This window comes from Brienomyrus brachyistius, chromosome 4 (assembly GCF_023856365.1).
Source record: "Brienomyrus brachyistius isolate T26 chromosome 4, BBRACH_0.4, whole genome shotgun sequence".
Taxonomy (NCBI): Eukaryota; Metazoa; Chordata; class Actinopteri; order Osteoglossiformes; family Mormyridae; genus Brienomyrus; species Brienomyrus brachyistius.
This window is the reverse complement of record NC_064536.1, coordinates 28722549-28735227: the sequence shown is the minus strand read 5'-3', so window position 1 is coordinate 28735227 and position 12679 is coordinate 28722549. Positions and strand designations below refer to the sequence as shown.

The 12679-nt window shown below is 48.7% G+C and overlaps 2 protein-coding genes across 3 annotated transcripts in view; one reads left to right on the top strand and one right to left on the bottom strand.

Moving 5' to 3' along the window:
• LOC125740814 (cadherin-10-like) overlaps positions 1 to 3707 on the bottom strand; it is a 40370-nt gene extending 36663 nt beyond the window's left edge. Inside the window, exon 1 of one of the 2 annotated variants that reach the window (XM_049012477.1) lies at positions 3455 to 3707. The gene's annotated coding sequence lies outside the window, so the exon portion shown is untranslated. The remainder of the gene's footprint in view (positions 1 to 3454) is intronic. The other variant, XM_049012475.1, reaches the window with a different exon arrangement.
• LOC125739873 (proline-rich proteoglycan 2-like) lies at positions 3375 to 11646 on the top strand. The gene is made up of 2 exons (XM_049010397.1): positions 3375 to 3444; positions 11087 to 11646. Exons 1-2 carry the CDS (start codon positions 3375 to 3377, stop codon positions 11644 to 11646), a joined length of 630 nt encoding a protein of 209 aa, XP_048866354.1.
• Positions 11647 to 12679: the final 1033 nt, after the last annotated feature.

Genomic DNA, 12679 nt, shown 5'->3' with positions numbered 1-12679 from the left:
TTCAGACGCAATGCTGCATGATTCTCGTGTGCCTGCCTGCAGCCTACCTCCCTGAGACTTTTAAGTCTGGGCCACGGGGCTCCACAGGGGAAGATAAAAAGCTTATTAAGGATACTGAACAGCGGATATCTTCACCTGCTCACATTTCCGACTAATCAAGTATGATCTCTCTACAGGTATGTCACCTGACCGTGAAATGCGAAATGCATCTGAACAGGAGGGCAGTGGTGGTGGTTGGTGTGTGTGCGTGTGTGTGTGTGCGTGTGTGTGTGTGTGTGTGTGTGTGCGTGGGGGAGTGAGGGAAGGGGCATTACATCATGTCCACTTGCTTTTCAAATCTCAGATATTTAAAACAAAAAAGGATATATTTCATGCATTTATTGATGAAGTTTTGTCGGTTTGCATTAAATTATTTGTAGGTCATTTTTACCATGATTTTTTATTACCACATTATAAATGCTGCTCCAAAACTCACCTCCCCCCCCCACTCCACTCCGGTACGTGGGTCTGACACACTACAAATGTGTGTGTTTTTTTTTTTTTTTTTAATAACTTACTGTAACATGGATCGTCGGTAACATTTGTCAAACTTGATATAAATGCCAAGAGCCGTGACATTCCTGAGGTGATTAATCTGCTGCCAGTCGATGTACATATGTTGTTAGGAACCACTCACACTGCATACGGAAACGACGAAATGTTTAGGGATCGTTACCATAAACCCCATAAAGCCCTGTAGTTACGGCATAATGAGGCAGCCAGCACAACTAGCCGTTTGGAAAGAGAGACTCGCCATCAAAACACAGTGACAGCTGTCATCTTCAGGCATGATAACAACACATAATAAGCAAAATCCGAGCCCTGCTACTAAATGGCGCTAATTTCAATTCAGACCCTGACGAAATTTGACACATTTCTGCCGCGCTGCAACGTCGACGTTCAGGGGTGTTTCGAATGAAAAATTAAACGTGATAATATAGGGGATGAGTTTTATATTTAGAAGATGCTCTGATGGGTCACGTGCCGGGAATCAACACCCTCACGGGCCATTTAGCACCTCGACATGACATGATCTGAGTCAGCCCTGCGTCCATGCCAAGCAGGTCGATGAAACGGTGTCGGAGGTAAGCGAGAAGGTGTTCTGGAAAAAAAAGCCCCCACTGGGACGTCCAGCATGAATAGGCATTAATTCTCCACACCCCGAAAGTGAAGACCCGCAGAGCTGCTAATTACTTGCTGTTTTGTGCAGAACGTTACGGCGATTCTGAACGGGGGCTGTATAACGTGCGCGTGCGTGCCGCGTTCATCTGACGGGCCCCTGCAGGTGAAGCTGTAACCACGGTGACTCATTAATTAAGCAGCTGATTAGCTGAAAGGAAAGTTCCATCGGCAAATGCAAAGTTCTAAGAAGAGGAGATGTCCCCAGCTGGGTTCTCAGCTGCAGAGCGAGCGCACGCAGAGCCATGATCTGCCACTAGGAGGAGCCCAAGACCTTCTAAATGGCACAAGTCGCTTTCCAGTCCGCACGCTGCCGTGCACACCACATCCCGCGGCGTGCGCGGTATTGATGTAGTGCCTGGGCAATGCAGGGACGTCGACACGGATCACAAGCCTGTTGTCATTGCCCGTACCTTTAGATGCAGAGGTGTGTCCACCAGTGCAGCTGTGCATGGGCAAGACACAGGTTCGGGCATCACTGAATGAAACATATTAACGTAATGATTCACAGAACGGCTTAGAATCACGATCACACATAGCCTGACTTCTGGGGACCGTGCAATTATTACCGGTGTTCCTGCAAACATATGGAGTTAAAGCAGCTTTTTGGAATTTCAAGGTCATAACAGGAATTATTCGGTTCATGCCCACACATTCCATTGGTGACACCGAAGTCAAGTCGTCAGTATTTTTTTTGCAACTCCAATACCCACAATCCATTACGGGGCACACCTAGGAAGGGTTAACACTTTTGCCCTCAGTACTTTAAAAATCCTGGCTATGGCCCTGATTTGGATTATACATGTTTTACCTTCTATTTAAATGTCAGGGAGGACTTTACATCCAGGTACAAGCCGTGAATTTGTCTGGTACAGTAGAACCCCTCTCTCTCTCTCTCTCTGTATGTGTCCCACAATGTAGTAAAAACCAGACATTGTGAGGACCATTTTTAAGGTTCTTAGAAAGATCTGTAAATGCAATCGAAAAGGTAAAAATTCCAGTCTAGTATTTTCTTTTGTTACTTATGTTTATCAGTAGGGCTGGGTAGGGGGTGAGGTCGTCATGTTGGGATAAGAGTTTTCCCCATAGAAATGAATGGGGAGTCCCCTCAAAGATATAATTACACCCTGGGTGTGTGTGTGTATGTGTGTCTGTGTGTGTTTCCCCAACTTTGCCAAGCGATTTAGCTGGATTTACAGGTACTGAGCTTGCTGTGAAAGTGGCACTGAGGATCAGAACGAGCACAGACCTTAGATTTTGATGGAGAGCTCGTACAAGGAGCAGCATCAAAGCTCTGAGCCAGAAAAGCAGGATATCCACCAGCATTTTCCCGAGACGAGTTTTCACTCTGCACCACCCAGCGCTGGCACATCACAATCCAACCCCCCACCCTCAAGCGCCAGTGCCCGCTTGGATGTTCCAAAAAAAGGCGCGAGAATCCACCCTAAGACCACACGGCGCCCCCCGGTGGTCCCTCCACAGATACATGGCCACACTCCCAGGTCAGATTAAACTTTTGAAGTACGGCAACTGCCTGTGCAAACTCCCTGGCCCCGTGCCCAGTCATCACCATATCGTTAGCCAGCTGGTACGGTCCACAGATTCGCCGCAGAACCAGCTGCCAGGATGGGGCAAATGAGGATTAACTCACATTCTTTTCCCGGCCTATCAGAGGGGCCGGGGATGTGGGGGGGATTTCTGGAGAGCGTGATGCGCCTGTTTGATCAACGCCTCTCCTTGCCATCTCTCTGCTCTATGGCGGGGGGGACGCCAAAGGGAGGGCAGCTCACCCAGCCACATGCGTGCCCCACGAAACCCAAACTCTCAGACAAGTCTTGCACCTGTGGTATCTGCCTCCCCCCCCCCACCCCCGACAATCTGTACATCCTCCGACAATAAAGTCCCAGCACGCGCCACGAGCCAAAACACGAGCCGCCACTCCCGGCTGCCAGCCGCAGCTGGACCCCCTTCCGGCTGCCCCCCCACCCCCTGCTGCATTAAAGAAAAGAAAAAAATCCTGTAATCCAATTTTCTTTTCAAATCAGCATGGTGAGGGGGTGTACACCAGTCCCTGTCTGCAGTACCCCTTGCAAGCAACTTGAGTTCACTGCGGGAGCAAAGTTGCATCCCCCCCCCCTCGACGTGGTGATAAGGACATGGCTGTTCACAGACCCTCTGCCTCTGAGATATACGGAGACGAGGGAAGGGATGGCAGTGAAGAAGGCGGTCAGCTTACCGTGCGCCTGTAGTCTATACTCCGTTTGGAAACATGGCAGCTACTGCACTGGTCCCGTGTCCTCCTGCACGGCACGCTCCGCTATGCCTCCCGTCTGTGGTCACACTCCGGGACTGACTGTGCTGCTGTGTGAGAGTGCAGCTGCTCCTCTCCCTCGCTCTCTCTCACTCCCTCTCCTTATTGCTGTTTCTCCCTCCCTCTCGCTCTCTTACTCCCTCTCTCTATTTCACTTTCTCTCTCTCTCCCTCGCTCCTTCACTTTCTCCTCTTCTCCCTCTCTCTTCTCTCTCCCCCCCTCTCTCACCCCTCCCTCTCTCTCTCTCTCTCTCTTTCTCCCCAGCCTCTCTCCCCACTCCTTGCTCAGGATGACAGGGAGGCAGAAGCCAGGGGTATGCGGCTCCTGATTGGTCACCATTCACAAGTTCCCGACTGAAGGAGGAGGAAGGAAGAAAAGAAAAGGAGAGAGAGTAAGAAGGGACCAGGGAGGAATAGAGAAGAGAAGAAAGGAGGGGAGCCCTCCCTCTCTCCCTGGCTCCAAAAGCCACCGTTGTCGGATTTGTGGGGCGATTGAGGTTTTGTGGATGTCAGGTCTCCCAGACGACAAGGAAAAGAGAGAGAGATGGATGAGCTGAGCAAAGGAACGGAATTTCCATGAGAATGGAGGGATGAAGCCCTGAAAGGGAAAACAGCCACCGGGTCATGGTTAAAGGAGGAGATAAAGAGAAAAAGAGAGCAAAAGATTGACTGTTGTATGAAGCTGGAGAAACTGCACTGTGTAAGGCCAGGCAGGGTAGTGGGGGGGGCACATGTGTGCAGGGAGCCCCCCTGCAGTCCGAACACATTAATCCAGTCTTTTTAGGTACACAGAGGAGAGGTGGGGGAAGCAGAGTACGATTACAGGAACGGCGCAGTGGCCCGATGTGGCGGCTAGGGGGCACCGATGGGGCGCTAACGCCATGAATAATTTAGCCGCGCTGGAAGCTTTCATCAGTTGAACTTTCTGCCACTGAGGGTCCGCCTCAGTATACCGGTGAAAATCAGTAATTAAGCCACAGAAGAGCAACAACACAACAAAACATGGAGACCCACGCTGCCACAGCTAGTAATTATTGCACATACGGGCGCCAATACATCCCCAATGTGTTTGTGCAACCGAGCTCCACATCCTCCATGACTTACACCGGGCCTGGAGGTGATTTTCACACGCTAATGAGCTTGCTGGGACAGCCCGGGATACCATGTCCTAATACTGTGTGAACTATTAATTTCCGCGCTGTTTTTCTCCCAGCTACCGTGTTCCCTGGAGGTTAATTACTCCGCACCGTGGTTACAGATATGGCCCAGGCCACTCCTGGTTTGTGGTTTCCAGACCCGAAACAGATGAGGCATCCCTCATCCTTCAATGGTAGCATCCGGCACAGATCAGCGGGGTGACATTCACCATCCATACAGACACTCCCTGGTGATCCGAGACCCCCAGGTAGAGCCGGTGAATGAGGGATTGTGAGTAGAATACTTGGGGAAAACATGCACAAGAGAAGCCTGGCTGGTTAAAGCCCCACCGAGCGACAGTATCTGCACTAAATGCCACACTAATTGCTAATGCTAGCGCTCATCACCGACACTCCGCCATCACGCTCAGGAGCACGGATCGTCTTCAGCACACCTTCGGGAGTGCGTTCCTTCCCACGTGATGACACTCGCACACACGCAGAACTTTGTTTAAGCATTCGCTGACCCGCTTTGATTCGATCCCATCCGACTCCATTAGCCATAACCAGCAGGGAAAATCTCTCACCAAATGCATTATGGATCCCAATGAATATTGTATGACAAGGGGCTTTTCACCCTGTTTCACACAGATCCTGTAAAAAAAGGCCATATTTGTTTTATTTGCCTACTTTGGTATTCATTTTAAGCAATGTTTTGTGTGTGTGTCTGTTTGTGTATTTAAGTATGGGTGATTTATGTATGTATATCTAGTTGTATGGTCTCTGTTAAGAGAAGCAGCTGGTCACAACACTGTGAATCATCGTACTTTATTATATACTTTTACGAAACGCACTTTTATTTCTGCATTCTTTTAAGGAAGCCATTTTGGGAAAAGAGCTCCGTTTTGAAAAGAGCTACATTTGAAGCAAGCTTCCTCTGCCTGAAAATTCTCTCTGTCACCTCAAGTTTTCCTTACAGGAAGTCAAAAAAAAATTCCCATAATTCGTCACAGGAAGCTAAAGAGGTAGGAGGGCAAGAACCGTATTTTATGTTTCCTTATGTTCCCAGGACATTTACACATGTATCATGAGTTTCCAGAGCTGAATAAACTTTAAATTAAATAAAAACAAATGTAAGCAAATAGTATTAAAAAAAAAACACACATAAATGACACTATGCTAATTAAATCGTTAGCGCTAATATTTACTTATTCATTCGCTTAATGAAATACGTCTTGGTTGACCTTCAGTTCCCCAAAGATAACAGTGACCTTCTTCAGACTTCCGTTATAAATGTCAGTACTGTATATTTTGTCGTGCTGTTTCTGGTTACGCTGCCCTGTGGTGGAGCTCATCTGCATGGCATGTTATTTTTGCCACGAGTCATTGGAAAGGCCTGTTTACATTTTGCGTTGGATGCTAAGGAAACCGGCATGGTTTTACCAAGAACGTAGATTTGGATATAGATGGTACAGTAGGAGTACCAGGTGTGTTGAGGGAGATTCGGGGCTGATTTGGTCCCTACCAATGCTGGAACCAAACCAAAACGTGTCCTTGAGAGAGTAACATGTGAAAGTCTCTCTTCCACAGCATGAGGGACAATTAGCTGAATTCATTGCATCAGCATTCCACAAGTACAAATTATATTCGCCCACAGTGTTATTTCTGTTAATTTTGACTCTCACCCTAAAACATGCTGTAAATTTCTTCAGGAAAATCTCACTTGTTCGATTTCCAGTTTTAGATCAAATCTGATCGGATTACTGATCATTAATTTATTCTCACATCATGTCAAGCAGTAGGACTGACATTCTGTTGCCAGCAGACCTGAGGCCCTTGTTTGAAGTCATGAGGATTTTTCTATCGGCAGGTGGGAAACTCGTTGAAAACCCCAGGACACTTTCCATGATACCCAGACACATTCCAGCAGCTTCCATATGATCCCCCACTCACATGAGGAACGGAGGTGTGTTCTGAGTGACGAGCCCATTTCCTTTTTTCCAGTATAAAAACGTCACTAAACTCTCTAGGATGACAGCTCTGCTTTCAGACCAGCCAGAGGAAGATCACTTTAAAGTTCTTGAAGGAAACTCTGCTCTCAGTCGAGTCTGTCGGAAGTTTCATCCACCAAACGGAATGTTGTAGTACATTTCATTTTTTTTACTATTAGTGACATTCAAATACACCACATGTGCAGGACAGTGGAGACCATCCTTGTTCTGGTTCCGATTTGACCAGAGGAATCTGATGGGTTATCCATCCATTTTCTATAACAATTGATACTTCTAAGGTCATGGTGACCCAGCAAACATGGAGTAAGTCCAGAGCGGTTAATTCACGTTTTATAGTCATTACATTTCTGACCACTTGGATGATTTTACTGCTGTCATAAGTCATAGAGCCCAGAGATCTGACAGAGCTGTCCACATACCGAAACCCCCCAAATCTGTACCTCAGTGCCCCTCTCAGGGTCTCGTGTGATGCCAGCATGCTTGTGGAGAGCCAGCGTCTCTTCACATGACTGGCTGGGTGTCGTGCTGAAGGAGGACCCCCCCCCCCACCACCACCTGCCCTACATCTGGGGGCTTTGAGCTTCCTCCTCAAAGGCTTCACATTTCTCGTGTAGCCCGCTAACGGGTTGTTTTATCCGCAGTTTCGGCAGACGGGCAGGGGTGTGGAATCTGGATGAAAAATCGGTTGATTTATAATAGAAATTCATGTGTTTGGGGGAGGGAGCAGGGCCTATCTCACCAGACAAACAGAAGTGAAAGTGAAGGGTGCGATGAGAGCACATTGATGGTGGCAGATACAGGAAGATAGTAGAGCCCGGGGCTGCACAATGCCACGGTGCAGGGGGAGATTAATGAATCAGAACGTACCATTTTGTTCTGTCTGCGGGGGTGCCATATTAGCATGAGTGAACGAATTACACCTTGATGGAAACCAGAATGAGCAAACATATGAGCGTTATATGAGTGCGGTGGCTGTACCCATCTGTCATTATTCTGCACAGGTCCTGTGGTCCATTGTCTCCACCACTTAGTGGACCTGGACCATGGTCCGCTACACCTTAAATTCAATTATCCTTAGTGTAATCAGATGTTCTGCCAGGCCAATTCCAGCCTCCATTTGCGGTTCCTCTCGTTGCAATCGGAATGAGCTTCTGTGACCATCATCGTTGCTGCATGTTTGCCCCCTCTGTTAAACTGGTGTTGGCCTGCTGTGTAATTAGATTTTGTCAAGCGTATCGTAAATCACAATAGAGGAAACATTTGCAGCAAGAAGTATGTAAATATTGTTTCATTCCTCCCTTTTTATAGAAAAACAAGGATTCTGAGCCTGTCAGCCAAGCAGCCTTTATAATGGTGTCATTTTCATCCATCGTGACACAGTTTAGTTTACAGTTCATATGGCTGGATGGAGGTTTTTTTGTAATAGTTTTCATCTGTCACATACGTCTATCTTGGAAACATCCTTGTAAGTCAAAGTTAAACATGGGATGAAGGAAACAGGACATACGAATCTGCAATGTCAGCAATGTCAGCCCCCCAGGAGAAGAAATGATGCTACTTTAGTTACTCTTATTCTTTTTCTGGATGTTTACAACACTACAAAAATACATTTCAGTGCGAGGGTCCCCCGGGTGCCAAAAAAATGCCCACCAGAACAGTTGCCTTCTGAAAAAGCACAACAGAAACTACTAGCCCAGTACTTGAACCAAGAATCTCCAGGGGAAATGTCCACGTGTTTATTTAACATACAGTACATGTGCTTGAATTTGATCTTCACAAGATCTGCATCATGCATGCTGATTAATATTAGCCCAGGTGACTTTACAGACTTCATTAAAAATGAAATTGGCGATATTAAACTTTGGGTTCTACTATTAGCTCGGAAAAGAGTGTAGATCGCTCCACTCCTGCCTCTGGAAATTTTTTCCAGGCCACGTTCATAAAAAATTTAAAATTTAGACGTGAAAAGCATTTCCTTTACATTTGATCCTTGCTCAGTTGTTTAAATATTTCTCAAAAAATATATCTTCCTGTGTTCCCGATGCTTTTGAAGTAGGTGTATTCTGATATCCGTCGGTGGGAAAAAAAAATTCAATCAATAAAAATTTAGATTCTCGTGTAACCAAGAGCTATGGACCTGATTAACACATCCTCCTCCTTAAAAAAAAGAAAAAGAAACCCTTGAAAATTACAGCCTGAGAGTTCCTGGCATGTTAAGGTTATACTGTAGGCACAACACAGACAGAAAGCTTCTGCGTCAGTCTTGACCGAAGTACAAGCCTTCCCGACACATAGTGGATATATCAGAGCCAGCCAAACTCTTTCTTGGCCTGCCTTGCCTTTCCCAGATTTTTCTTATAATACATAATTTTTAGTACATACTGAATTTGCATACATTCTGATATCAGAAGCAGTCCTATGAGAAAAATGTAAGGGGTGTGCTCTATTTCCCAGCATTAGAATATGGCCTGAAGGCTTCCAATTTGCTTCGCTGGACTGGGACAAGGCACCCGGAACAGTGCTGCAGGTACCAAGAAATATAATAAGTGGGACCCAAAGGGTAACAGCAGAAAAATCATTCAGGTTTCAGTGTCAAAACCATGAACCAGAGAGACAAGATTTGACAACAGGTAGTAAAAAGCCCAAAAAAGCCCCAAGCTCTACAGCTGGACTATAAGTAAAGCTCGTTAGTCAACTGAACTTTCAGGTCAGCTGTGCATCACCCAGGATAGCATGATGACTGTAATTCTGGCTCCCCCTGTAGGACCGGAGGAGATATGACACTACTTCAGTTAGTCTTTCTTGGCATGGGTACAATACATTATTTTTCTTTTCATATTTTATCCGTCATAAAAGCCTGAAACAGCTCTGTCTCACATTTACAGCTCTGATTGGTGATGTGTCTCTAAAACCCTAGGAATGAAATGCGTGGGATTTAAAAATATGTTGAATATGTTGAGAAACTGAAAAAAAAATGGCTTTAGCTTTGTGTGAGTGTGGTCAATCATTAAGAACATTACAGAGGGAAAGTAAAATGGCATCGAAAGGCATCATCAGTCTGTAGAGTGACTTTTTTAAACTTTTATTAGACAAAGTAGAGGTTACAGTAAGAGGTTAGCTAACTGGATTGTGTTGGGAAGGATTCACACATGTGGTCTGTGTCTTTGTAGCCCTAGTGTTATGAATGCTTACTTGATGGTTGAAAACATCTGGAAGGCCACATTAAAATTAACGTCGTCTCGCATCCTTCCAAACTGTTCTTGACAGCATCTCTCACCTGACACCCTGATTGTGATCTGTGGAGAACTATTTACATTTGTTGCAGCCAACAGGAAACTGAGAAAGCGTGAGGTGGCATGAGTCACACCAACAATGTGCTACGATGCTAATAGAGAATGTTGTCACCCCAAATAAAAGCATCCAGGAAGGCTGCGTGACCATAGAGCACAGGGATCCTTAAGGAAAGCATGATTCTCAAAAGGCAATGAGCAGAACTCACCTTGAAAGTCAGACAGGGAAACTACATCACCCAAACTCTATAAAGATAGATCGCCCAAGATAGAAATATAAATAGATGCAACACAAAACACAATTTAACCTTAGAACATGTCAACATATTCAAATTAACAATAACACAATGAGTTTCTTCTGGCCTCCAAAAGGTCACTGACATCTTCTTGTATGGTCAGATGGACAGCTCTTCAGTTCCAAAATCTCTATTCAGGGGCTCACCAGCCATTAATTCTATCCATCCATCTATTGTATGTTAATATATTGAAAGCTATACCTGAGTACAATCACTGGTGTGTGTGTGTTTGGGGGGGGGGGAGGGAGGTACGGCAGTGTTATTCATAGTACAGTTATTAAAAGTACCATTCCATTTGGACTGCACCAGGTTCCACATGAAGTGTCACGCCTCATTGACCCCCTCTATAGCTGCCCCCTCCCCTGTCAAAGCACCAGCTGTGAATAATCATAACGATTATCAATATGGTCACGCTCATAATTCAGTGGATACCGGAAGACGTCCCCCTCCCAGATCCATCATGGTCCTGGAGTACCTCTCATCGATTCAAAACCTATCACTGACTGATGATAAAGTCAGCCCCTATAAATTATGGCCCCTTTTATGCCCCCCCCTACCTTACAAGATCCTTGAACCTGGTGCAGATGTTGGTTGGGGGTTCTGGCTTTCTCGTCAGAGACTGTCCTTAGAGACGGAAGTCATGACATTTCTTAACCTATTATTGGCAGCAAGGTATCCTCGCAACCCCAGAGAGCACCCCCTCAGTGGACGGGCCCAGAGACCGCCCCGTCAGTAGACAGGCCAAGAGAGCACCCTCTCATTGGGCAGGACCAGAGAGCACCCCCTCATTGGATAGGCCCAGAGAGCGCCTCCTCATTGGATAGGCCTAGAGAGCACCCCCTCAGTGGACAGGCCCAGAGAGCGCCCCCTCAGTGGACAGGCCCAGAGAGCGTCCCCTCAGTGTACGGGACCAGAGAGCGCCCACCCAGAGGATGGGCCCAGAGAGTGCCCCCTCATTGGGCAGGACCAGAGAGCTCCCCCTCAGTGGACAGGCCCAGAGAGCGCCCCCTCAGTGGACAGGCTCAGAGAGCGCCCCCTCAGTGGACAGGCCCAGAGAGCGCCTCCTCAGTGGATAGGCCCAGAGAGCGCCTCCTCATTGGATAGGCCCAGAGAGCACCCCCTCAGTGGACAGGCCCAGAGAGCGCCCCCTCAGTGGACAGGCCCAGAGAGCGTCCCCTCAGTGTACGGGACCAGAGAGCGCCCACCCAGAGGATGGGCCCAGAGAGTGCCCCCTCATTGGGCAGGACCAGAGAGCGCCCCCTCAGTGGACAGGCCCAGAGAGCGCCCCCTCAGTGGACAGGCTCAGAGAGCGCCCCCTCAGTGGACAGGCCCAGAGAGCGCCTCCTCAGTGGATAGGCCCAGAGAGCGCCTCCTCATTGGATAGGCCCAGAGAGCACCCCCTCAGTGGACAGGCCCAGAGAGCGCCCCCTCAGTGGACAGGCCCAGAGACCACCCCCTCAGTGGACAGGACCAGAGAGCGCCCACCCAGTGGATGGGCCCAGAGAGCACCCCCTCATTGGGCAGGACCAGAGAGCGCCCCCTCATTGGGCAGGACCAGATAGCGCCCCCTCAGTGGCCAGGCCCAGAGAGCGCCTTCTCAGTGGATAGGCCCAGAGAGCGTCCCCTCAGTGGATAGGCCCAGAGAGCGTCCCCTCAGTAGATAGGCCCAGAGAGCGCCCTCTCAGTGGATAGGCCCAGAGAGTGCCCCCTCATTGGACAGGCCCAGAGAGCACCCCCTCATTGGGCAGGACCAGAGAGCGCCCCCTCATTGGACAGGACTAGAGAGCGCCCCCCCAGTGGACAGGCCCAGAGAGCATCCCCTCAGTGGACGGGACCAGAGAGCATCCCCTCAGTGGATTTGCCCAGAGAGTGCCCCCTCAGTGAATAAGTCCAGAGAGTGCCCCTTCTTGGACAGGCCCAGAGAGCACCCCCTCAGTGGATAGGCCCAGAGAGCACACCCTCGGTGGACAGGACCAGAGACCGCCCCGTCAGTAGACAGGCCAAGAGAGCACCCTCTCATTGGGCAGGACCAGAGAGCGCCCCCTCAGTGGACAGGCCCAGAGAGCGCCCCCTCAGTGGACAGGCCCAGAGAGCGCCCCCTCAGTGGACAGGCCCAGAGAGCGTCCCCTCAGTGTACGGGACCAGAGAGCGCCCACCCAGTGGATGGGCCCAGAGAGTGCCCCCTCATTGGGCAGGACCAGAGAGCGCCCCATCAGTGGACAAGCCCAGAGAGCACCCCCTTATTGGGCTGGACCAGAGAGCGCCCCCTCAGTGGACAGGCCCAGAGAGCACCCCCTCAGTGGACAGGCTCAGAGAGCGCCCCCTCAGTGGACAGGCCCAGAGAGCGCCTCCTCAGTGGATAGGCCCAGAGAGCGCCTCCTCAGTGGATAGGCCCAGAGAGCGCCTCCTCATTGGAT

Coding starts and splice junctions, on each gene's coding strand:
- LOC125739873 (XM_049010397.1), top strand. CDS start 3,375: ATGGCTGTTCACAGACCCTCTGCCTCTGAGATATACGGAGACGAGGGA. Junction 3,445..11,086: donor GGATGGCAGTGAAGAAGGCG/GTCAGCTTACCG, acceptor CTCATTGGATAG/GCCTAGAGAGCACCCCCTCA.